We start from the raw sequence: 26,198 nt of genomic DNA, 5'->3' as shown, positions 1-26,198 counted from the left end.
AAGCAAACTAAAAGATATAGTGAATATCTTAAAACATTAAAAGCACTAAAATAAGTATATACCTAAAACCAATGTTTTAAATGTTGATTTAAAATAATTAAAAAAACAAATGACCAAAAAAAAACAAACCACAAACTGAAACAGACATAATCCAAATCATTGTTTCGGATCTCATTTAGTAGACAAACTGGAGGGCCAAAAATCTACATTTTTCCTCTTAGGTAAACAGTGCCTCAGTTATGCATAAATTAAGAGCTATTGTCATAGTTCAGCCCTGATCGATACCAGACTACGCAGTCTCTCTCTCACTCCCCCCACCCTCCAAGAGAATAGGGGGAGATAATATAAGGAAAAAAGGCTGGACGTGTGAGATAAGGACGGGGGAAAAATCCTTAAAGTTACTGTTACAGGCAAAACAGACTCAATTCAGGGAAAACTATTCATTTATTTCTAAAACTAGCAGGAGAATGAGACAGAGAACAAGATAACCTCCCCCCACCCCTCCCTCTTCCCGGGCTTAACATTATCTCTGCTACCTTCCCCTGCCCCAAGTGGCACAGGGGGGAAGAGGGAATGGGGGTTATGGTCAGTTCATCACATGTTGTTTTATGCCACTGCTTTGTCGTCGGGGCAAGAACTCCTCACATTCCTTCTCTGCTCCAGCGTGGGGTCCCTCCCACGGGCCACAGTCCTTCATGAAACTGCTCCGGCGTGGGTCATCTCTTCCACGGGGTGCAGTCCCTCCAGAACAGCTGTCCCAGCGGGCCCTCCATGGGCCACAGACTCCTTCAGGCATCCGCCTGCCCCGATGTGGGGTCCTCCACGGGCTGCAGGTGGATCTCTGCTTCTCCGTGGACCTCCATGGGCTGCAGGGGGACAACCTGCTCCACCATGGTCATCACCACAGGCTGCAGGGGAATCTCGGCCAGGAGCCGCATTACTCCTCTCCCTCCTTCTGAATTGACCTTGGCATCTGCAGCCATCCCTCTCATAAGAAACTATTCACAACAGGCTGGCAAACGCCTCTCAGGATCTTTTTACATCTCATTCACTTCTCATCTCCTCTCCACTTCTTGCAGCCAGGCCGGGCCGAGTTGGGCCCGGTCGGCTGCCCGGCAGCAGGCCAGAGGGTGAGGCCTGCGAGGCCCACAAGACTCGCGCCTCCTCCTCTCTGCCCCTGCTCAGCTTCTTCACATCTTCTCTCCTTTTTTTTTTCTGTTTTCCCCTTCTTAAATATGTTATCGCAGAGGCGTTATCACAGAATATTCTGCTACCAATTGGCTTGGCCTTGGCCAGCAGTGGGTCTGCCCTAGGCCCGGCCAAGTCCACTGAACAAAGGGGGGCAACTTCTAGCAGTTTCCTACAGAAGCTACCACCTTAGGCCTCCCTCACTAAATAAAACCAGAACAGCTATTAATGTTAATAATATCCATTACAAAGGGTCTCTATATTTTACTCCTCTCATCTTCCATTTTTCTAGGGACTCCCTTTCCCTGGGGTGCTCTCTGCAGAGATGTCAAATGGCTGCCTAGATTTCTTGCTTTTTATAGGTGGCAGATTTGTCATCCTCATACAGTTTAATTTATTCTGATAGCAATAACACATTGCAAAAGAATGAAAAACAAACAAGAAAAAGCATTCACAGCAATACTTCTGTGGATGTGGAAGTATCTGGAGAGTGGTAACAGAAGTGAGACTGTGCAGAGGAGAAAACTCTAACAACTTCAGTTGCTCTCTTCAAACTGCAGGAATACTTCTCTTTGGGAACTTCATGTGCCTGAACCTCTTTTATCATAAGACAAACTCTTAATTTAGTGACCCCTGAAAAGGAAGACTGAACAGAGGCTGAGTAAATTAGCAATTCTGTTACAGACAGAATCCTCCAATAATGTCACTACTTTTTCCAAAACCCACTGTTCAGTCCTGGCAATACAGACGAGGCAAGGAGAGTAAGGGACACTAATCCACATTATGTGAGAGGAACTCCCATATTAAGGTGGACATGCATATGCTGAATGACTTCACTTCTTATAGACAGGAATGAGATACGAATTACCCCACACTGCAACCAGACAAGCCCCTAACCATAGAGGAGCTGTAAAAGTAGCAACAAGTGATTTTTTTTTAATAAGTCATCAAACTAATTCCTGTTAGCTTTCATAGCTTCCACAAAGAGTAAGTCTCTCTGCCTTTTTTTTATCTCACTCTTCAAAGTGGAAACATTTTAAATTAGATGTCATTTCTTAAATATAAGTCACCATCACTACCTTAACACTTATGCAGAAGTGTTTAGAGGAATTGTGGACCCTGTGTATTATACAGGGTTTGATGTCAGTGTTGCTGAGTACATACTGCTCAACTCTGCAGGTTAGCCTTGTGCAATCAGTGGGAGCACTGAGGAGCAACGATTTACTCAACATGAAGGTAGGAGTTTCGTGCCTTGGAGCTTGTTATCACTGGGGTGCCTTGCCACAATTAAAACAAACAAATAAGAAAAAAAAGGCATAACCAAAGGGTGACTACAAATAACAATTTCATGCTGTTATTCCTGGCTAGATTCAGCCAGTGCAGCTCACAAGAAGTTTTCAGTATTGTTCAGTTTTTCCTAAATATAAGTCACATGCAGGTCACATACAGCAGGCACACTGCTAGCTGACTAACGGGGTATTGGTAAAGCAAGTAGTTTCACATCCGTCCTTTCTAAAAAGGCAGAGAATGTTTCTGATTCTAATGTGAACTTGAAAAGGATCTGCTAGAGAAATGGGCTTAGGGTTCATTGTCCCACATGACATTACTGTTGGAGGCTACATATCAGTATTAGTTTTTCTAACTTTAGTGCTTACAACAGTGATAAAGAACTGTCTTGAAGAGGTCCCATCAGCTTCTGAACAACATAATATATGAAATGGCATCAGAATGCAGAGAATCTAATGTCACTCCATTACTCAACAAACCATGGTGTGGTATAACTGTCCTTTAAATCTAGTGGCATCTTACCATTTAATGTGCACTTAATATTGAACTCTGACCAATGAATATGCAGGTGAGCCACAAAATAACATTTTTGAAGAGAACAGGAGAAGGTAAAAAGAGAAAAAAAAAAGTTAGCTGAGGACTACTAGGTGAGGAAAACATGAAAACAGAACAATAATGAAATTCCACAAAGGGCAGTCAAAAAACCCCTACTTCTGTATAATGACTCTTTGTCTCAGAAAACTAATTAATATACCACAATTTGCAAGTAATTTTTCCCACATCATAAACTGTTATATTATTATTACTACAGCCATAAAAGGGCATAGTACATGATGAGGCTGTACTGCAGAGTAAACCACTTACAAGCAGTGGACTTGGGTTAATCAACAGCAACAACAACAAAATCTAAGCTCAGTAGAGGAGAGGAACTCCAGTATTTATCAAAAGCAGTCTCCACAGAAGCAGGGACTACATCCAAGATTCTTGCTTGCTTGGTGTTCAAGTATCGATTTTGTGTGTGTGGAGTGAATCTGTGGAAGTAGATTGCCCTTCATGCTCAGATGGCTATTTTTCTCCTTAGATGATTCTTCAAAAGCAAAAAGAAAAAACTTTTCATAGAAATTGTTTTCCATGTGATTAATTTCACATTGCTTATCAGGACATGGTAGCAATTCTATTAAGAGATACTGTAACAATTTCATTGTCATTTAAACGATTTTGTTTCTGTCCCAAAAGTTCATTTCTAAATTTAAGCTTACACTTACACTTGTTGCAGGTAAATATTCCTTCTCTTCTTTACTTTTCTAACACTAATTCAGCATTTCAGTAAGACACATCTAGCAAACAGCATACAGATAAAAAGTATCACACCTTACCTCTGTCACTGTCATACAAATATGCAAACTTGGTCCACTGATAGTATTCAATCAAGCTCAGAAGAGCTCCCTTGAGGTCAGGTCTCATCTGAATGACAAAGGGATGTGTTCCATCTGTTGGGAAGCTGGGAGTTATGAAGGAGACATGAAGAGTCCCACAGAATGATGTTATAGTATTTACAGACTTCTTGTCATAGAATCCAAAAATAGCAAAGACTCCTCTTGAAAACTGGGAGCAGACTAGGAGGGAAAAAGAAAAACAATTAGGTGGGAGAATTAAAAAAAAAAAAAATTAACTCTATCGTGTATACATTTATGAGAAATAATGAAACTCTGTGATCACATAAATAACAGGAGAAAACAATAATCTCCATAGCGGAGTATTACTATTTGTTAGTATTACTAATGAGTAATATAAAGCTTCTATTAGAAACAACAACAAAAATCAGAGATGTGGTTCACATTCCTAGGCAATTAATTTAGAAATAAAACTTGCCAAGTTATTCTTAAATTCAGTTCATACTGTAAAGAATAGTGATATAAACATCAATGGCAGCCATAATATATGAGTCATTATGACCACACATAGTATTAGGGAAATAGATAACTTAAAAATAAATTGGTTTTGAGGTCAAGACTTACTGAGCTTTTTGCAAAATATCTTAAATAACTTTCCATCTAGGGAAATATAAAGTCAAAATTAGAAACAAATCTACTAACAGCAGAAAGGTAAGAAGTTGATAGGCTTTAAAACCCTTCCATTTCAAGGCGTTATTTTAATTCCTGCTTCTTAAGACTCTGCAAAAGCCGGTCCTTCTGGATGACACTTGCGGTCATGCTCAGAAAGACTAACCGCATGCTGATTATTCACTTTTTATCACTGGAAACAATTCAAGCCAATTGATGAATGTTACTAACCACCACAGCCTATGTAATAGAGTTTAGTTCTTCTGGGTTATTCTCTTCTTTGACACTGCAGGCTATACTAGTGCCTAAGCTCTAAAACCAGGGCAGAGTAAGGCAATGTTCACCTCTGATTAATTCTCATTTATTACCTATGCATTCTTTGGTTTGCAAATAGTCACCCTGAACAAGAGACACCTTCTAGAGAAAACATCTAGCCAGCCTCATTACAATCCCTGCTACACTTAATCTGCTCATAGATATAAATCACAGTGTAACTGAAGCTGATTTTGCCCAGCTACTTACTGTGCTAATCCTGGAATATAATTCACATAAGGGCAAAAATGAGTTGTTTTATTTTTAAAATTTCTCAGCTTTGAATGAATATTAATACAATATTTTCCCCTTTAAAAGTACTTTTTTAAAGTTAGCACATCTTTAGTTTTTTTTTTTTAAATAACATCCTTTTACGCCTGTTATTATTCATTGTTATTATCTTTTCATGGCTTTGCCTACCTATGTTTGCTACCAGAGTCATCTCTCATACCCTAATTATTCCACAATAATAATAATAATTATTCCTAATTATTCCTAATTATTTCCACATTCCAATTAAAAGTACCTGAATAGTATGAGTGAAATTCTAAGTCTGCTAGTTTCAACACCTATTAACTTTATCAGCTATCACCAGTTATCACCTATTAAGTTTAATTAGGTCAGAACTTCACCTCAGGCGAGAGAATACACATAATTCAAAAACTTGATGAGTAATACCCCTTTACAAAGGAATGCTGCAGGTTTTCCAGGGCTAGAGCACAAGATGGTCAGACATCTTCCATTCCAACTGCAAATCGTTATGTAAAGTTTCAATATTTATCCCGAGTGTATTAAGCATATAACACTGCTCAAGTTGAACACAGGTCTCTGAAAAAGACTGAATTTTCTGAATAGTTTTTCTGCTTAAGTTACTGGAACTCCTTGTTCCATTCCAAATCACTATGCTCTTGCTGAGACAAAACCAACTCACTACCTCCCCACACACTCATGAACAACTGTTTCCCATCTGCAGCAAAGGCTAAGTACTTTCTGAACTTGTGACAATAAAGGCATTACTACCTCATAATCCACCTTCGTAACTGCACATTAAAGGCACCAGTTCCCATTTGGATTGCTGGGTCAGAATTATGCAGAAGACTGTTACTGGCACGCTACTGTAATCTTCTCTGTTAAACCATTTTAATGCTGCATGTAAGGTGACAGAGACAACAATGGTGTCACCCCAGGACCACTGAAAAACAAAAAACATTTATGCTGGTATTGCTGACTCCTAGGGTGCTATCTCATAGAATCACAGAATAGTTTGGGTTGGAAGGGACTGTTGAAGGTCACCTAGTCCAACCCTCCTGCAAGAAGCAGGGACATCTCCAACTAGATAGGGTTGCTTGGAGCCCCGTCCAACCTGGCCTTGAATGTTTCCAGGGATGGGGCATCCACCGCCTCTCTGGGAAACCTGTTCCAGTGTTCCACCACTCTGATTATAAAAAATTTCTGCCTTATATCTAGTCTGAATCTACCTCCCTCTATTTTGAAACCATTACCGCTCGTCCTATCACAACAGGCCCTGCTAAAGAGTTTCTCCTCATCTTTCCTGTAGGCCCTCTTTAGGTACTGGAAGGCCACTATCAGGTCTTCCCAGAGCCTCCTCTTCTCCAGGCTAAACAGCCCCAACTCTCTCAGCCTGTCCTCTAAGAGAGGTGCTCCAGCCCTCTGTTCATCTTCATGGCCCTCCTCTGGACTCCCTCTGATAGGTTCACATCCTTCTTATGTTGGGGGCTCCAGAGCTGGATGCAGTACTCCAGAGTGGGGGGTGTCTCATGAGAGCAGAGTAGAGGGGAAGAATCACCTCCCTTGACCTGCTGGCCACACTTCTTTTGATGCAGCCCAGGATGTGGTTGGCTTTCTGGACTGCAAGCACACATTGCTTGGCTCATGTTGAGCTTTTCATCTGCTAGTACCCTCAAGTCCTTCTCCACAGGGCTGCTCTCAATGCCTTCATCCCTCAGCCTGTATTTGTGTTTGTGGCTGCCACAACTCATACGCAGGACCTTGCACTTGGGTTTGTTGAACTTCATGATGTTCTCATGGGCCCACCTCTCCAGCCTGTCAAGGTCCCTCTGGATGGCATCCCTTCCCTCCAGCATGTCGACTGCACCACACAGCTTGGTGTCATTGACAGACTTGCTGAGGGTGCACTCTATCCCACTGTCCAATCTCCAGTCAACTGTTTTTGGTATAGGTGAAGGAACACTGCCTGCAGCAGCCAACCACCAGGGCCAGCTGCCCGCACCAGAAAATTGGAAAATCGTAGCTGATGCCTTGCCTTCTCAGAAGAACCACTGCCACCCCTTAATAGAGGAAAGCCTGGCTCTTTGGAGCACTGTACTCCAATCACTGTCTTGGTTCCTCCCCAATCCTTCTCTCCCCTTCATGACACAGAAGAGATCTTGACCTGTTAGGCCTCAGCTAAATATCTTTGGGGCAATGAAGTTCCATCTGCCCATGCTGTGGGAAGGTTTTATTCAAGGCTCTGTCCTGGCTCCCGAGCTCATCGTAACTAAATAGATCTCAACTTCCACTTAAAAAACTGCTACGCTTGGGAAAAAAAAACAAACAAAAATCTTCACAATTATTTGTGACAGCAAAAAAAAAAGCCCAGATAACTTATGATAGGCTTCAAACATGAACTGTGGGCATGCACTGCAGCTGGCTGGAATGGCGTTCACTTTCCACACAGCAGTCCACATGGTGCAGTATTTTGGATTTGTGTCCGAAACAGCATTACTAACACACCTATGTTTTAGCTATTGCTGAGCAGTGCTTGCATAGCATGAAGGCTTTCTCTTTTTCTCTCTGCCTATCCCAGAGAGCAGGCTGGGAGTGGGCAATACTTTGGGAGGGGACACAGCCACACCAGTTGACCCAAACTGGTCAGAAGGATAGTCCATCCCATGTAATGCCATGCTCAGATATTAAAGTGGGGTAGAGGAAGAAGCAGGGGCGGGGAGGGCTTCTGACTTCCAAGGTGTTTTTTGCCTGGAGACTAGCTGGGCATCAGTCTGCTTGTAGGAGGGGGTGAGTGATTGCCTTCATATCAGCTGAGTGGGTTTTTTCCTCCTCTTTTCCCTTTATTTATTAAACTATCTTTATCCTGACCCACAAGTTTTCTCACTGTTGCTCTTCCTGTTCTCTCCTCTGTCCACTGGGGGTCGAGGGGAGAGGGCAAGCAGCTGTGGGTGCCTAGCTGCTGGCTGGGATGAATCCATGACAGGGCAAAAGGCATCACTCCACCTTCCAATCACAGGACAGACCTGTTAATACCGCTGGCCTGCACTAAAACATGTGAAGGAGTTCTGTACCCCTTCAGCAACATAAATGTGCAACCAGTCTACTCTTCAGAAGACATCTGCTGTTGTTTCAAAGTGAGCATCCTTCTTGACATGGCACAAACTCACACTACCTCTCTTGACTAGTTACTTACTGCCTATTGACCAAAAACAGTTCTCTGGGATTAACACACCAAACGGTTCTCCATTTAATCATCCTTACATTTCGTATATCATCAGACCTTATATGTATGTGTTGTCTTCTGGGGAAGACGGCTAAAACTGGAATGTTGATCTCTCTTGCACAAAGTGAGAGACAAGTACAAAGCACCACCCCCAGCTGGGTGGGTCAAGTCACTGCAGCTCTAGCTACATACAAGTGCTGCAGCTTAAAAGCTGAATTGCACAGACATGTACTCAATCCTAACAAATACTGAGATAAAAGCAAAAACATTTTATATTTTTTAAAATTATTAAGCAACTTGCCACACAGATATAAACTTTCATTTAGTTCAACCAGAGCCCTCTGGATGTGAGATCAAAACTCTTTCTAACACAAATCTTGAAGTTAAGGATATAACACACACTAGAAAATATTAAGCTATGTGGGTCAGCTAAAAAAATCAGGATCAACTTTAATCCAGACAAAACTAAATTTTCATCAGCAGTGATTAGTATCATGGCTGTACACTGAACAACCTCAGTGCTGTGCTTTTGTACGTGAAATTCCTCTAAAGATAAGCGGGAGGGCACCTATGCCATGTAATAAAAACTTGCTAAAAATAAGCACTTAGCCTTTCTCTTGAGACAAATGCTTGCAATTGTTCTGGGGCACTTGGTCTCTCAGGAGCAGGAGGGAAAAGAAGAGACATTATTTCCAAATATATAATGGTGATCCAGTGCATAATGCAGAAAGTGTAATTGGTTTTGGCAGGATTCCCACCTTAGACTAAGTCTACAGTCATGTTGTTATTGCTGGGAAACATTAGTTTTATAATGGTGAATCACAAGCTGTTCACAGTTATTAAATTAAAAAAAAAGTGATGATTAGGACTCATAAGCCATTGAAACATGAAAGATCTATTTTATTAAAGACACTAGAAGCAACTCCCAGGATTCATTTAGTTCAAGCTCTTCTATATTAATTGTTTTTCTTTGGGTTTATGTTGTCCTTTCCAGAAACAGTCAATGGCCTACTTAGCAACAAGAAGGCAGGAACACAGCAAGTTTATTTTGTGATCACTTTTCTAGAAAGACTCACCTAGAATGGCAAATAACTGGGAACTCCAAGAAACAAGGTAAATAATTAAAGGTATCTGAGAAACAGCATTTCCCAGGTTTTAATACAGTTAAGAATTAAGTATTTTGTATTTGACTTCTCCTTGTTCTTCTACTAACATACCTAGGCAAAACCCTAGTTTGCGCTTGTTTTCCAAAACACTGAAAATACGTCCTAGTCTTTTCTTCTGAAAGCTAGAGCCCAGATTTGTTCAACAACAAAATTAAGCTTAAGCCTGCAATGAGAAATAGTTGCCTTGTCAAAGGAGGGCCAAAACTACTTGCTCAATTAGTAACTCTCCCATTGTTAACTGCATCTGTTTCTTCTTAGACTTCCTTTTTACCATGATGCACTCACACCTTTCTTTCACACCTTCTCCATTTCACTACCCTGTTTTGTCAATTAATTCTAAAGACAGGATAAGCTAATGTGTAGCCCTATGGCTGTAACTGGTTCTCCCAAAATAAAGAAATACAGCAACATACATTCTTTGCCTCTCATTGTATAGAAAATATTTTTGTGATGCATATCATCTAAGACTCCAAAAGTGCCAACCAAAGAATACATTTGAAAATTCAAAATATAAAAGCATTACAAATATTCTTAGCTTTACACAATGAAGTGGTGTCAGTTTAAGAACACTTCATTTGCTTAACTGAAGAACTGAATCTTTGGAGGCATAAAATCACTTTGAAATAGTTGCATTTGAATACATATGCTTAGAAACTATTCCCGATCAAGTCTTCCTAAGCAAGATTTCCCGATCAAGTCTTCCTAAGCAAGATTTCCTTTCCTTTCCTTTCCAAAGGGAGAGTAATGAACCTAGTAATTGTTTACATTCAGGGACAATTAAATTGGAAAATAAAATTAGCAAAATAGTCACTTAACTTACTGAAACAAATGTCTCGTAGTACCCGCATACAAGTAAGTTTCCAGAAAGTGTTATTATGACTCTTAACAGTCTTCTAACTTTTCAAAGTATTTCCATATTTTTATTTATATGAGAGTTTTGATACTTGGCTTCTGTCCAAAGACGAAAATCTAAAGTGACTGAGAAAGTATTTGCCGTTCAGTGCTAAGATTTTAAATGGTGTCTAGTATTCATGCGGTTTTATATGTTATTTTATGATACTAACTTGGTTTACTATAGTGCTAACAAAACTGTTTTAATATTAACATAGGCAAGTGTGTCTTCAGTGCATATTATTTAATCACACCCAACAGAATAATCATTCTCTTACTTCAAAGAGAAAGAGCGTAAAGAAAGAGTCAAGCACTGTCTCTGCAAAAGAGAACCAAAGCAAAAAGGAAACAGTCATTGGTCTGCAAAGTCAACAGATGAGTCAGAAGTAGCCAGGAACAAGACACGGAAACTGAATGCCCACTTGGTAATTTCAGCTTCTGAAAGGCGACATTAAGAATAAGCAGACAGTAGAAAGGAACCATAAACAATAGATGGAACAAAAATAGCAAAAACAATAAGCAAGAACCACAGCTGCTGAAAGAATTCACATACAATTGAAACTGCATCAGAAGATCATTATGAAAGTAAAAAAAAAAAATATGGATTGCCTCCAAAGCCGTTAAGAAAATTGCAGCATACCAGAAAGCATATTGTATATATTTTTATATACTAAAGATTTTTTTTTGTAGTAATGTATAATCTGCATGGTCTGTTTTACCCATTCAGACTATACTATTCCCTTCTAGAGGCGAAGGGTGAACTTCTCTTCTGGAAGAGTGAATAAGGCACAGCGAATCACAGAACTTCGTCCAAAGTGTTATTTAGAACCACGAAGGAGTATGTATTTAAACAGCACAATTCGAGATGAAGTTATTTTTTCTAGAAAAGGCTAATGAAAATCAGGAAAAAACAGTTCCCCAAAGCTCAATAAAGAGCGTAGTAACTGAAAGATAAGACAATGGACCAAAGTTTCATGCTAGGATTCAATAAAATATGGACACTGAAACCAACTGTTCGTTCAGAGATTATGGAGCCGAATGGAACCTTCCACACCATGTTATTACCAAAAGTGGCTTTGATCACTGTGCAAAATTAGAGTCAAAACCTGGGTTGCTGCAGTACGAAACAAGCTCAAAGACCAGAGGAGAGGCAGATTAATCTCTTTCAAACAGTCAATCATACTTCACACTGAGGAGAGAAACTTTGTGCCAATATGGGATATTTTAAGCAAGTACAAAAAAGCCTTCAAGAAGTTATCGGCCATCTGTTAGGAAAGTACATGATGATATGGCACAGCTTCTCTATATGCTAATACTGCAATAATGAAGGTGGTAAATAAACATCATGTTCAGATTGAAACAACAGGTCAGAAAAACAGTCTGTTTCAATGACAGTTGCATTCAATTACATGTTGCTTGGCTGTGCACTGTAAGCATTTGAAGATCTTTTTAATTGCTAGGACAATTACCATAATGCAAAAGAAATCATTGTAAACATTGCTGAAAGACTCATGTTAAAAAAAATATGCTTTTATGAATAAAATAAGATTCCTGTAATAAAATTAAAATGCAATACAAGTCTTCTCATGAAAAAAAATTGCCCATATTCCACACAATTCTTACACAGCTTTTCCCAGAACTGTCAGGATGCTACTGTGTCTGTCTAAATCCCCATTAGTGCCAGCTGAAGGAGATACAATGCTTCCCAATCCTGATCTGGTGATCTGGCAACTCTGTTAAATAACAGAAATATAACTTTATCTTGTCTCCAAAATCAGTACATTCTTCAGGAAGCTTCTCTCTCCTGCCTCCCTTCTTACTCTCCTCCCACCACCTCAAATAAAAACCATACTCTTTCAATGTAATTACATAAAATTTAACTCATTCATTTCCTTTAAATATCAGGACTCACCTTGCAAATCTGCCTGTCCAGCTTTTTTGACTGTGTTTTTACCTTTCCCAACAATTATAACCTCGCAGTAATACCAAATTCTGAGTGTCCGACAAAGTGTTACCTCCTAGATGTAGAAGCAGGTAATCAAATCTAACAAGAGGCTACTGGCTTCTCAGAGCCATGCTACAAGTCATGGAGAAGTCAGCTTTTTCAGGACCAGGCTCTTCACTTGTGCAATCGGTGTAATTCTACTAAATTTAACAGAGCAGATATAATTTATCCCAACTAAAAATGTGACTTTCCATTTTTAGCATGACCATTTTCAGAAACTTTTCAAATCAGAAACATTATATACAACAGAACTCTCATCTCCTCTTTCCCTTAATCAGCTTTGCTGAAAGCATCCCTTTTCTACATTTCATTAAACTAACCATCTTCAGTTCTCAAGAAAATGCCATTGTGTAAAACTGTGTATTTGAAAACTTGTAAAAGGATTTGAGAAGAGATCAAATAAACTTGGTAGGTTAGAAGGATTGGGATAGCTAGGAAAAAAGACTGAGGCTGACTCATAAAAATACTAAAAAAAAAAATTTGAATAAATCTTAAGTAAACTGCTATAAGCAATAAAGAGGATTTCCTGAAGCAGAGAAGGTATAGTAAAAAATATGTAAGTGATCTCTTACTCTCAGAAGACTTCATACTACCTTTTTAAAGGAATAAACTGTTATTTTCTAACTGGTCATTTGTGACCTGCCATACACATTATTCTGAGAAAGTCAGATGTTTAGTCCCAGACATTTATTGCTTACATATCTCTCTCTGAAATGATGCCACTGGGACTCTACTTCATTCACACAGCACAGTCCAGCCTACCTTACCACCTCAGCACAGCTAGCATCTCGCACGCAGCTGTACTGCAACGACCTGTCGTACCTATCCTAAGGACTCAGTCCCTCCAGACAGCTTAGCTTGATTTTAAAATAAACCATCTAGCTAAAAATTCTGGCATAAACATAGCTCTGCAGAGAGGAATATCTCACACAAACTAAACGTATCAATAAGTAAGAGAAGAGATCTCAAATTCCTACACTGTCTTGGGTCTAACAGCTTCTACCCCTCATAGGAAAAACGATGGGCCTCTTCTACCTCTAACAACTTTCACCCAGCATTGTTCAAACCTAAACCACTGACCCATAGCAAAGGGTAACTTATACTTACATGTGATTTTTTGGTGGCTGTTTAGGCTGGACTTCCAGACAGTCTAATTTCCTGTAACGTCTCATGGTTTTATGACATTCACTGGGATAATCATCTGTTAACCTAATTGCTGGACTTTATTTGCATTTACTAATGGTCTAATACTCATATCGCACACCTTCCTGTTTTTAAATGACTGCAGAAATAACAGAAACAATTTATTTATGAAGTATTCAAATGCTATTCCATAAATATTATTAGTAATACAAATCAGAAAAGCAGTAAAATCTTCTAAATTAGGACACCCTAGTGAAAAGCTTATTGACCCGATCATATGACTTTCTTAATTAAGAGAGTAAGTTATTCAAACAGCCTAGAGAACTTTAAAATAATAAAGTAAAATGAGCACTCATTGCAAGCAAAGGAAGAAAACTTATATTCCTTGCCTGTTCTTTGTTAGCTCCTTTAATCTTTAACAACCTGACGTATTTCAAAATACATGAAAAGTTTCTAACTTTTTTTAGCTCAAATTCAGGAAAATTCAGTTTAGCACTAATGGAATAAATTCTTGTTAACCACAGCTTACAAAGATGTGCTTAAGCATATCATTATCGGTTACTTTAACAAAGCAATGATTCATCCTTCAAAGTGGAAAATACGACAATATATGCTTACTGTGACTGAAGGTACAGTCCCAGGTTTTTTCCTCCTGTATTCAGATCTCACAGGAGCAGGGCTAACTAGTTTAGGTGAAGTTTTACATTGTTTAACCTGTATTACTTGAGCTAATTTGAACACCTACATTGTAGACATGCACATACACTGCATCAAACTGAAAATGAAATAATTTGTAGAGGAAACCTGTCCAACCTGACACTGAATGTCTCCAGGGATGGGTCATCCACCACCTCTCTGGGCAGCCTGTTCCAGTGCTTCACTCCCCTCATCGTAAAATATTTCTTCCTTATATCTAGTCCGAATCGACCCTCTTCTAGTTTAAAGCCATTACCTCTTGTCCTATTTCAACTAGTCCTGCTAAAAAGTTTGTCCCCCATCTTTCCTGTAAGTCCCCTTTAGGCACTGAAGGGCTGAAATAAGGTCTCCCCGGAGCCTTCTCTTCTCCAGGCTGAACAGCCCCAACCCTCTCAGCCTGTCCTCATAGGAGAGGTGCTCCAGCCCTCTGATCATCTTCGTGGCCCTCCTCTGGACTCACTCCAACAGGTCCATGTCCTTCTTACGTTGTGGCCCCCAAAGCTGAATGCAGTATTCCAGGTGGGGTCCCATGAGAGCGGAGAAGAGGGGGAGAATGACCTCCCTTGATCTGTCAGCCATGCCTCTTTTGATGCAGCCCAGGATGCAGTTGGCTTTTAGGGCTGCAAGAACACATTGCTGGCTCGTGTTGAGCTTTTCATCAACCAACACCCTCATGTCATTCTTCTCACAGCTGCTTTCAACGGCTTCATCCCTCAGCCTGTGTTTGTTCTTGGGATTGCCTCGACCTATATGCAGGACCTTGCACTTGGTCTTGTTGAACTTCATGAGGTCTGCATGGGCCCATCTCTCCAGCCTGTCAAGGTCCCTCTGGATGGCATCCCTTCCCTCCAGTGTGTCGACCACACCACACAGCTTGGTATCATTGACAGACTTGCTGAGCGTGCAATCTATCCCACTGTCCATGTCGCTGACAAAGATGTTAAAGAGCATGCATCCCAATACTGACTCCTGGGGAATGCCACCCATCACCAGTCTCCACTTGGACACTGAGCTGTTGACCATATCTCTTTGAGTACGACCATTCAGCCAATTCCTTACCCACCTAGTGGTCCATCCGTCAAATCCACGTCTTTCTAGTTTAGAGACAAGGATGTCATGCAGGACAGTGTCAAATGCTTTGCACAAGTCCTGGTAAATGACATCAGTTGGTCGTCTCTTGTCCAACAATGCTGTAACCCTGTCCTAGAAGGCCACCAGATTTTTCAGGCACGATTTGCCCTCAGTGAAGATGTGATGGCTGTCACAAGTCACCTCCTTATTTTCCATGTGTCTTAGCATAGTTTCCAGGAGCATTTCTTCACCAAGCTGCCACGACTTCTCAAATATGAAGGAAGGTGGCCTAGCAACTTCATCTGCCACTTCCCTCAGGACCTGCAGACACATCTCATCAGGTCCCATGGACTTGTGCATCTTCAGGTTCCTTAGATGGTCTCAAACTTGATCTTCTTCTACAGTGGGCAGTTCTTCATGCTCCCAGTCCCTGCCTTTGCCTTCTGCCACTTGAGAGTGTGGCTAGAGCCCTCGCTGTTGAAGACTGAGGCAAAAAAAGTCACTGAGTACCTCAGTCTCCTCCATGTCCTGGGTAACCAAGTCTCCTGTTTCCTTCCAGAGAGGGCTCACATTTTCCCTAGTCTTCCTTTTATCCCCAACATACCTCTTACCGTATGCTCTTGAATGTCTGCTCTCTCACTGTATAAAAGTTTTGCAGAGGCTTACAGGATTACTAGATTGGGCTTTATAAAAATACGCCATTCATCAACCCTAACTTCTATTTCTGTGGCGAGCCCAAATCACCACAAGAAAAAATAAATTGGATGGCCTTGTAGTTTCATACCATATTTCTTTCTTTATCTGAAAAAAAAAAAAGTAGATCTCAAAGTCAGGAAACTGTCTGCTGTGCATGTAAGATTAGTAATTCATTTTGGAAAAGGAGCTTTTTCACCATAAGGACTTTTTAATGCTTTAAAACTTTATCATAATTTAACTGAAATGAAACAATCATCAAAATATTTACCAACAGTTTAGTAAATACCATTTAGTAAATTTGCTTTAGTAAAACAAATAAAGCTTTGCAATTTCCCTTGCAAACAGTCACCTGGAATTGACCCTGCCTATTAAGAGCTTCTAGGCACAGCTTTAGTCAAAATAATGGTCTTTTCCAGGCACATTTACATCACAGAGATAAAAATCCATTTCTCCTTTGTATCAAATATCAGAAAAAATTATTTAGTATAATGTCCTTCTAGAAAATTCCAAATTCAGGGAGATGCACCAACTTAAAGCAGATGACGATAAGTTCCCCAGAAATAGATTACTGCCATTAGGAAAAAAAAAAATATCACAGAAGTAAAATCTAATATGGTGGCACAGCTCTAGAACTGGTTATGTTGGGCTGTGTAAATTTAGTGTCAATTGAGTATTTCACATTCTTTGACTGACAACATTCTAGAAAGGAGTTTACCTGAAGACTAGAAGTATTACACTTCAAGTCTTCTTTAACTTCCTGGTCTTAATAGGTACTTAATTCTTCACACTGATATATGAACAGGTTATACTAGTACCCACAAAAAAAAAAAAAAAAAAAAGATAGTTTGTTTATCCATGTTGACATCTGGCACAGTCCCACCATTACTGTCCGGTTTGGTGTTTTGTTTGAAGTCCTAGTTGATTGAAATTATCCAAAATGCATTAATTCAGAAAGAAATATTACCTCTTCTCTTTCCTGTTATTTTAAAAAATTAATGACTTCCAAACAAATGTAACGATTTGGGTGTCTGTTTCAGGAAGTGAACACCAGGCATGGGCAAAACACTGTAAATCATGCTGTAGATCTTGTGGACTGATCTGTTATACTTACAAGTGGCTATTTAAAATTTCTAGCACAAGCCAGCGGCAGTGGTTGCTGGGCATTGCAAAGAGTAGTCCAGTCTTGAATAATTAGACTTCAGAGCTATAAAACACAACTGAGCTCCTACAGTCTAAAAAATTATTGTGCCTCAGCTTTGCTAACATCCTGTATTACTTTTGTCAAATCAAACTGGTTTTATTCGTACGCTGAAAGAATTTCTTGCCTCCTCACAGAAATATCAGAATGATAAAGTTTTGAATGACACAGGCATTATTCTTTCACCGATGAAGACCACAAACTTCACAGCTAAGAAACAACAGCTTGATCAACTGCTGAAGTTCAAGTAAAACAGCTAAGAGTTTCTGTTCTATCCTAATACTGAAGGGAAGAATAAGCCTTCTAGTGTTTCTTCTACTTTAAATTCAGTAGCTATTTCAAATTTTGGATAATACGCTTGGAGGATTTGTATGTTTGCTTGTTTTGGTATTTTGCCATAGTTAGATCAGGAAACAACATTTAGATTACTCCAAATGAGGATTATTATTATTAATCTCTATAAGCCACACTTCCTGTATTTAACAGAAATGCTACCTATATTATGATAACTTTGTCCAGGAGACTCTAGTATGTCACACTGTTTGCCCAGAGTAGTTAGTTTTTGCACATACAGCATTACAGCATCAGGCTTTTAAAATAGCTTCTATAAATACACCTCATCAGCATGTAATGCAACAAAATACAGCATTTTGTAGCATATGGCATGCAAAGCAGTGAAGTGAAGGGCATGCCTAGATCTCAGCTGCAGCATGCCACCTAGTTTGTTCCGTATCACTTATTTAACCATATGGCTCATCCTAGGTGGCAAGCCACCACTAAAGCACAGGTGTGTGTTCTTTCACACTTTAATTCATGACCCATGCGACAAAAAGCTGAAATCAGCTCTTCTAATCGCATATTGAATTTCAGTTCTGTTCTATAAATTCACTTAGGTTTTACCACAAGAAACAAACATAAATTCTGCATAACACCTGCACATGACAAAATACTTAACTACACTGAGTACTGTTTCAATTCTCTTTGGAGAACAATGCTTTATCTAAAGCTCAGTGACAGTGATATAAGCCACGGAACAAGGATAATGCATTTAAAAGGACAGATGTACAGTGCCTGACCAACAGCTTCCACTTCCTCTGAAACAAAGTCATCAGAATGGAATCAAAATCTCATTTATTCTGCCTCATTTATTTAGTGAGGCAAACCTGAAAATTCCAACTCTCAGGTTTTGGCCAGTCTTGGCTCTTCCAAGGTTCGTATCTTAGAACGGCTCTGCCTATGAATTAGATCCTCTCCATTAACGTAGTCTTTCTCTCTTGCTTTCCACCTGGCTAGAAGATACCTGTTTCAAAAAGTCCTCTGAGCTTACTAGGCTTCGTCCCCTAAGGAACCACAATCAACAGAAAGGCTTCTATATTTTGCACAAACACTGCCTTTTGTTACAGTATCACAAGTACCCTCTATGGCTTCACAAATCAGAAAAGGCTCAAACACATAAAGACTATTTTGCTGCTTTCTATATTAAGGCACACTAAAAACACTGTAGATCATCTAGTTGAATCTATTGCATCAACCAGTACTGGGATTTTCTTTTTTTCCCCAGCTCTTTCACCTTTTCATCAAGCTTCCTTTTTTTGGAGATACTGTGAAATGCCTTGCCCTGAAAACTAAAAGTGCCTCAGAGTTCATCCTCTATGAAACACAGAAAACGGATAAAGACAATTTCAGAGTTGTCTTGAGCAGAGGTAGCGTTTCAGTACCTGAAATTATCATTGGAAATATTTGCAAGAACCACCATTTTATTATGCAAACACATGAAATACAGTAACAGCTTAATCTTATTCTCATTGGAGTCATTGGAAGTTTTGGTATTTACTGAAACAGGAAGCAAATCAAACACGAGAAGCTTAATAACCCAAGCTTACTCACCATTGTGCAAATAGCACTGGATTAATTCAAGGTACCATCATAACATACAGAACGGCTCTGTGCAGGAAAAAAATGAAGCCTCTCTCCTCACAGGGATGGAAAACCTTTATACCACAGAAACCCTGTGAGCAATCCATCGTGCCTCAGTGTGCCAGTGCTGGTCAAAGAGCTGCAGGATGAGGCTCTGTGCACAACACACATTCAGCTGTCAGGGCTCCAGCCCTTGCATTAAGAGACACCCAAGTAAATCCCACTGAAAACCTGGTTCTCCAGTCAGCTCACTAAAGCCAACAATTTTACAGCTATGATTTTACAGCATCAGGCAGAGCAATTCCATGTATAGATACATTTGGCTTTAACGAATCCACAACAAACAGCAAGAATAAATTTGTTTAGATAATCATAAGTAACGGAGGAAACAATGTACATTTTGTTGCTCATCAAATACCTCATACCTTACTATGGAGACAGACTGCCAGAGAAATTTTGAACCTTTATAAGACACCTTAACCATATGTCTTGATCAATTTATATGCAGATCCCTTCCCTCAGCAGAACTTTTTTGCACCGTTAGCCCACACTGTTGAACTGAATCCAGTACAACAGGAGTGAACAGAGGAACTGTTCCCTTTTAATTTGAATGGTGATAAAAATGTAAATCAAAGAAAGTCTTTTTATAGCATCTTGCAAGTTTTAAATGTAGCTGGTAAATCATAAAAAGATGCATATTTACAGGTTTTAAAAAAATTTACAAAAATCACAGTAAAAAAAACATAGTTAAGTAAACTGAGTGTAAATGTAAATATAAATCATATAGTATCTTGAAAGCTGACATGGAAAAGAACAAGAGGGAAGAAGAAAAAAAGGAAGAAAATCAAAGGCTGCTGGAAGTCAAAAATAGGGCACAACCTCTACTCCTTTTCTGCTTAATACAGTATCCTGAGGTATGAAGGCACTACTTTATAGCGTCTTAAAAGGCATGTAAGTAGAAAACTGTGCCAAGAACAATTGTGGACAATTATGCTATCCTAACTTAAAAATCAGGTTTGTTTTAATGACTGAAATCTGCATGCAATGCATAAGATAAATGTATGCTTTGTATATTCAAAAGACTACTTTGAAAATATTTTCAAAGTAAAGAGATTACTTTTTATTTGTTTTGAATTACTTAGGTAAATATGGTGTACATTAAAATACTGCAGATATATCATTCATTTAGTATTTGTATTTATAGAGTTTTTACCAGCATAAATTGTACCACAATTAATGACACTCTTTTGATTATGACAGCATAACTCTACTGTGGACACTTTTATTCTGAAAGACTCCTTGAGAAACAAACTCTTCACTCCAAGTAAAAAAATTTTAGCCAAAATATTGGACTTGCTTTCAAAGGCTGTAATAAAGTCCAAACAGTCATAATATTAATTAGTGAACTAGAAGTTAAATCAATACAGTACAGTACAGATCAAAGAAGATTTGTACCCTAAAGTTCTCACAGCAGACTGTACAAAAATCTACATTTTTCATTTTTTCAGTACCATTAGATGTACCTTATACTTATCTCACTCCACAGTGTGAGGATGTTCATGACAGAGTGACTGAGCTCATATAACTTTCTATAAATAAAGATGGAGAAGCCAGAAAAGAAAGGCAAAGCCGTTAATTGCAAGTGGAAAGAGAGAGGCAGATGAAACAAGAAAGAAAAAAGAATAATTTCTGTGAAAGGTAAAGGCAAAGCAAAGAAAGAACAACTGCAATATCATCACTGGAAAAGTGTAATTTATCCAGTTAAAGGACTTCATTGCACATTTTTGCTGTTTTCTCATGCCAAAGAGCTTAACCATTGAAGGTGTCCCTTTTCCCTTTCTGTACTATAGCTAGAAATAATGCTGTGTCATTGCTGACAAGCTGCTATTCTCAGAGGTGTTCTTCAACTGAAAGTCCTGTATACACTGCTTTTCTGTCTCCCTTTAATATGGCGTGACCTCAAGCTCTTTCAGTTTCAGCACCAAAATTTGCACAGCTCTACAATTCTTTGCCCCTTGAACGGTTAAGCTCCTTGGCAACTGGCATTTGTAATTATCTGAATCTATGCAGAACTTATACTATTTGATAATGACACCAAGCACAAGGAAGGCGCGTCTTTGCTTTACAACACCGGAAAAGACTAGTCTGCGTCATGATGAGCATCATCTAGATGAGTCACACCAGCAGATTAAGTGGGGCACCCACATCAGAGGGTGAAGCAACAAGAGCAGCAAAATTTTTTTTTCTAGATTTTTAGCAGCAATAAAATCATCAGTGGAACCAACACCTTAGAAATCAATAAAATTAACAAGTCCTTCTAGGGGTGACTCTTGCAACAGAAGGAATTATGGAAAGACTTCCGTTTGTGTTCAAAGGCCTACAATAGCCATCATTGGAAAATCAATTCTACGTACAAATGTGATGACAGTAGTGAACCAGCGTTACTGTAATTAACCATATAGTCTTTAGTGGAGAACCATGTTCTATGTATGGCACATTTCAGTCTCATTTCAATAAAAATGGAGGCATCAGTGAGTGGTTTAGCTGAACGGTTTCAGTGAAAAAAAAAATCATCCATGTACTGTGAATAGAATTAAGATTCAAAAGAAAAAGTATTTCAGAAAAGCCTATCTGCTGGTGATCGGATTCCTTGTAACAAGTTCACACAAGGTACTAAATGCTCAATCCAAATACTGGCAGGTCAGTCAGAGGAGAAAAGCAATCTTTTTAAACGGTCCTTTGGGAAGACAGAGCTTGCAGTGAATTTGGTGCTTCTTGCTATGTTGCCTACACTAAAAAAACCAAAGTATTAAATACTTAAAGGACCTACAGAAGATGAAGTCATTGTGAATGACAGTCTAGTATATGGCAGTCTCAGAAACGAACCCATCAAAACTCTTTAAATCCCAGCTTGCAAGTTGTGAGATGGCAGTGTATGCCAGTTTTTACCAAATCACAGCAAAATGTAGATCACTTTGGAGCAAGCTAATGACAAAAAGAGGCCATTAGGTCAGATGCAAACAGTGCGTGAGAGGCTAGCAGCTGAGGGCATCAACCCTGCTAAGTAGCATAGGGAATGCAAAACTTCATGTCAAGATTTTTATTTACATTAGAAACTTGCAATGAGCCTATGAAAATTATAAACTAGGGATAAGGAAAAGGGAAGCAATTACTAGACTTAAATAGTGTTCTCAATAGGGTTTTCCAAAATGTAAAGACTGTATAACCCTTTAATCCAAAGTAAAATATTACAATGACAGTAAGGAAATTGTATCAAATGCTACCCTCGCAAGAAGGAACTGGGGCAGCACACTTATAAATACACTGAGAAAACTAACACCAATGCAGCAACATTATACTCAGATCAAAAATAGAAATATCCATTGCTTCATTGTCCGACATGCTATTAGTATGCACATGGCAGCACTGCAATATTTCTACTGATCACCTTCTTGGCACACCACTAGCTTCTTCAGTGCCAAGACTTTAGTACATGATCTTAGAGATACAAATGTATGACCTTAAAGTGAAATATATTCTGTAGAGAAATCCTTGTCTGAGATGTTCAATCACTCAACTTTCTAGACAGACAAAAAGAAAAGCAAGCTATGGAGATGTGTACTTGCTATTACAAAATACCTGTTGGCATTTGAAAATAAACTAGCAGAAAAACAGAATAAATGAAACTGCAGGCAAACAACTCTTTGAAGAGCATAATGAAGTGATAAATAAAAGCAATACCTTTCCAGGCTAACTAGGTACTAGAGCAGTGGCTGAACTAATAGGGAAAACATGAAGACAATCTCAAGGAAAATCTGTCCAAATATTCTGGACGATATGGGCAACTGATCTGTTTAAACCCAGGGGAAATCAATGACCATCAATTTAGATAGCTGACTAAAGTAACAGGTGCACCTTCTGCTCCTCCTTCACATGTCACCACCACAGGGTGAATACTGACCATTGGGTCAAGTTTATTTGGAATATATTCTTAGCTTTAGGAGAGAAGTTTAGGAAGTAAAGCATCCATTACTGATGTGATATCAAGGAATACAGACTTGACCCATTTAATTCAAGCACAATTACAAGGAGTAAAAATAAGAGGATAGCATTGGTCATCTTCATCTCTCTCTTCTGTTTTACAGCCTGCTGTGATCCTTGCAAAACTTTTTAATTAGCTTATTTTTAGAGAGGAGGAAGTAAAAATCAGTTTTACTGAGACAGAATTATTATTGATGGAGGTTTAACAGGGGGTTTACTGAGTCTAAAAATGGAACACGAATTAGTAGGAAAAGAGAGCTTGAATTTGTATTCTCCCATCTTTGCCCATCATTTTGTTATAGATTGCAAAGTATTTCTTTTTGTCCGTCTCCCTACACACAGGAACCTACTACCCTTTGCATCACCATCACATCTGAATAAATTAAATTCTGTTTTAATCTAATCATTAGATATTGTATCACATCAGGATCATCCTGGAAACACAAGTCTTACATGAACTCTGAACTCATTACAGTTCTCTTCACAGTACCAGTCATTCTCTGGAAGTAATATCTCAATGTACTGCTGATCAAATGAGTCCCACTTTTTGTATAATAAATGTCTTGTGATCACTACACTGTCAAACCAGTTTTTTAGCTGTTTTTCATAAGCAGAAGATGCAAAACTTCCTTTTTAATAAGTATGTTATGATCTTAACCACAAGTGTTCTAGTGCACTCCAAAAGCAAATACTTCAGACAAAGTATTATTTTTCCCTCTGCAATTAAAGAGACTACAGTAGAACTTTTAACAGTTAGTCTTAAACTGATTAGACCATCAGAGATTTGGTCTCAGTTAATATTACAGAAAAATGACAACAGATGCTGCAAAAATCGGTGCCTTTAAACAATTACATCTCTGCAATGGAAACAAAAACAGAATTTCTGGTTTCTGAGAATTTTGTTCAGATACTGGAAGGACAACAACTGGTACAATTGAGTAAGATTAAGAGATCCCTCTAAACAGTGTCTTTACCTCATTGAATCAATACTCTCAATTTACAAATAAATTTAAGGTATAAAAATATTTGAAATTCAATGTCATAAATTCAGTTCCATTTATACATTATTTAATGACTTTTATTTTTAGGACTTCTTTTATTTTTCATGAAGTAACCATTGATTTTATTAATGTAATTCGAAGTGGTGGCTTACTACGTAATTTCTCCTGCCAAATGTCTCAGATAAATTAGTTGATTTCTGACCTTCAGGGACATTGAAAGAAGAAGGAAGTAATAGCTTAGTCAATCAGTCAAGGACAAAAAAGAATAGTAGCTCCCATCCACAAACCCCAGTGAAAAAAAGAGAGGCAAAGTACCTTGCATAGAAAGCCTGGTACTGTAACACCATTTTCAATATGCACATCATTGCATAACACTGGTTTCACAACATTTCCTCATTGATTAAGACACATTTCAGCTTTGCTTCTGCTTACCATCTAACATTTCCTGTATTTTTAAGTTTCTGGTCATTTAAGACCATCTCAGCTTGATAAAAACCTACATAAAAGCCTACTGACCAAGGAATATTCTGTTTCTCCTAAGACTAGATGCATGTAATTTAATCAAACTTTCGGTAATAAACACCGGTAATACAAAATAGCAACAAACAGCACAAAGAATCAGTGCGCCATTTATTGAAGTAATCTCCTCACCCTCTTTTGGAGTGAGCATAACTTGGCACCTGAAGTAATGAAATTGAGAATGTAAGTTTTCTTCTACTACTGAGAAGCTGCTGACACAGGAACCAGCTAAGCTCTGTAACTTTCTCATTTATATTCATTAGTCAAGGTTAGTATCATAAAATTTACACTGTCTAGCTTTCTACTGGGTCAATGAAAGACTTGGTAACCTAATCTGAAGTCTATGGAAGAATTCAATGAAAATACCAAAAATAGTCCAAGTCCTTCCTAGATGTTGTCTGGTTACTTGCAACATCCCCACCAAGACTGATTCCCCCGTATTCATAACTGATGTAGAGCCACCAGTAAAACCAGGCAAGTACCAAAGTTATTGATGTCAACAAGAGAAGGATGATAAAATACTGTTCCCATTCATCATAAAATAGGCTGTAACTCAATCACTAAAATGTGAGTCATTATTAAAATGACTCACAATCCAGTTACACATAAACAGCATGACTGAAACAGAACTCATTCAAAAGAAAAGCAATATTACTTAGCAGAAGAAAATAGTCTTGAGCTCATAAAAGTAGAAGGTCTTATTTTATTTCATTTATGGAGGTTGGACTACATGATCTTTTCAACCCAAACCATTCTATGATTCATTTGTATAGAAATCACCAGATCTAATCAGTCTGAAATTTAAGAGGTTGTTAGATTATCAAATTATCGTTATTTCTTTCCAGGCAGTTATCTCCATATTCAGACATTTATTGTTTGTTAGAAGGTATTTCACCGTCCTAGTGGAGATCACCTACTATCTCTGTACAAAGTATTTTCTATTTACAGCTAGTATAAATAATACCTCCAGGCCAGAGATGAGTAGGATTTCACACCTGCGTTTCTCATTCAGTGTTGTGTTCCTTAAAATACTGCATGAAACTAAAGGTCTCAATCCTGTATTTTCAGTCAGAATAATGAGCAGTCATGAGGGCCCAGGTTATCTACATAATACAAAACCCGTCAGGAAGCCTTCAGCAAAAAAGTTCTCTCACTGCACACAACGGTACCAAAAGAGGACCATTTGTGAAGGAGAAGAAGCTTTGCCTGATACAAAACAAGATTCTGCACAAACCCCTAAGAATCAAATTTCTTAACAATACAAAATACTTTTCATTCACTTGTTCTTTGCCACTAGAGTTATCTGCTGACAACAATGGAATAAAACCAACAAAATCCATCCTAAATTTCATGACTGCAAAATAAAGTTTTACATTTCAGCTAGAAAGTAAAGGATTAAGCATTTCACAGATTATATATATGTCATAGATCTTACACTGAAACTCAGGCCCTCGAAGACCTGTATTCCATGGCCAGGAAAGGTCTATATTTAAGATCTATTTCTGCAATATTTTTCATTTTACTTTTGACTT

The 26,198-nt window shown here is 38.6% G+C and overlaps 1 protein-coding gene across 3 annotated transcripts in view; it reads right to left on the bottom strand.

Annotated features, from left to right (window-relative positions):
* Positions 1-26,198, bottom strand: part of GRIA2 (glutamate ionotropic receptor AMPA type subunit 2) — a 94,217-nt gene that overhangs the window by 46,318 nt on the left and 21,701 nt on the right. For all 3 annotated transcript variants that reach the window (XM_086747875.1, XM_086747874.1, XM_086747873.1), the window contains exon 3: positions 3,852-4,091. In XM_086747875.1, the coding sequence (XP_086604001.1) occupies positions 3,852-4,091 (240 nt within the window). The remainder of the gene's footprint in view (positions 1-3,851; positions 4,092-26,198) is intronic.

This window comes from Chlamydotis macqueenii, chromosome 4, assembly GCF_036417535.1.
Source record: "Chlamydotis macqueenii isolate bChlMac1 chromosome 4, bChlMac1.mat, whole genome shotgun sequence".
In the NCBI taxonomy this organism is placed as follows: Eukaryota; Metazoa; Chordata; class Aves; order Otidiformes; family Otididae; genus Chlamydotis; species Chlamydotis macqueenii.
This window is presented reverse-complemented; position numbering and strand designations above follow the sequence as displayed.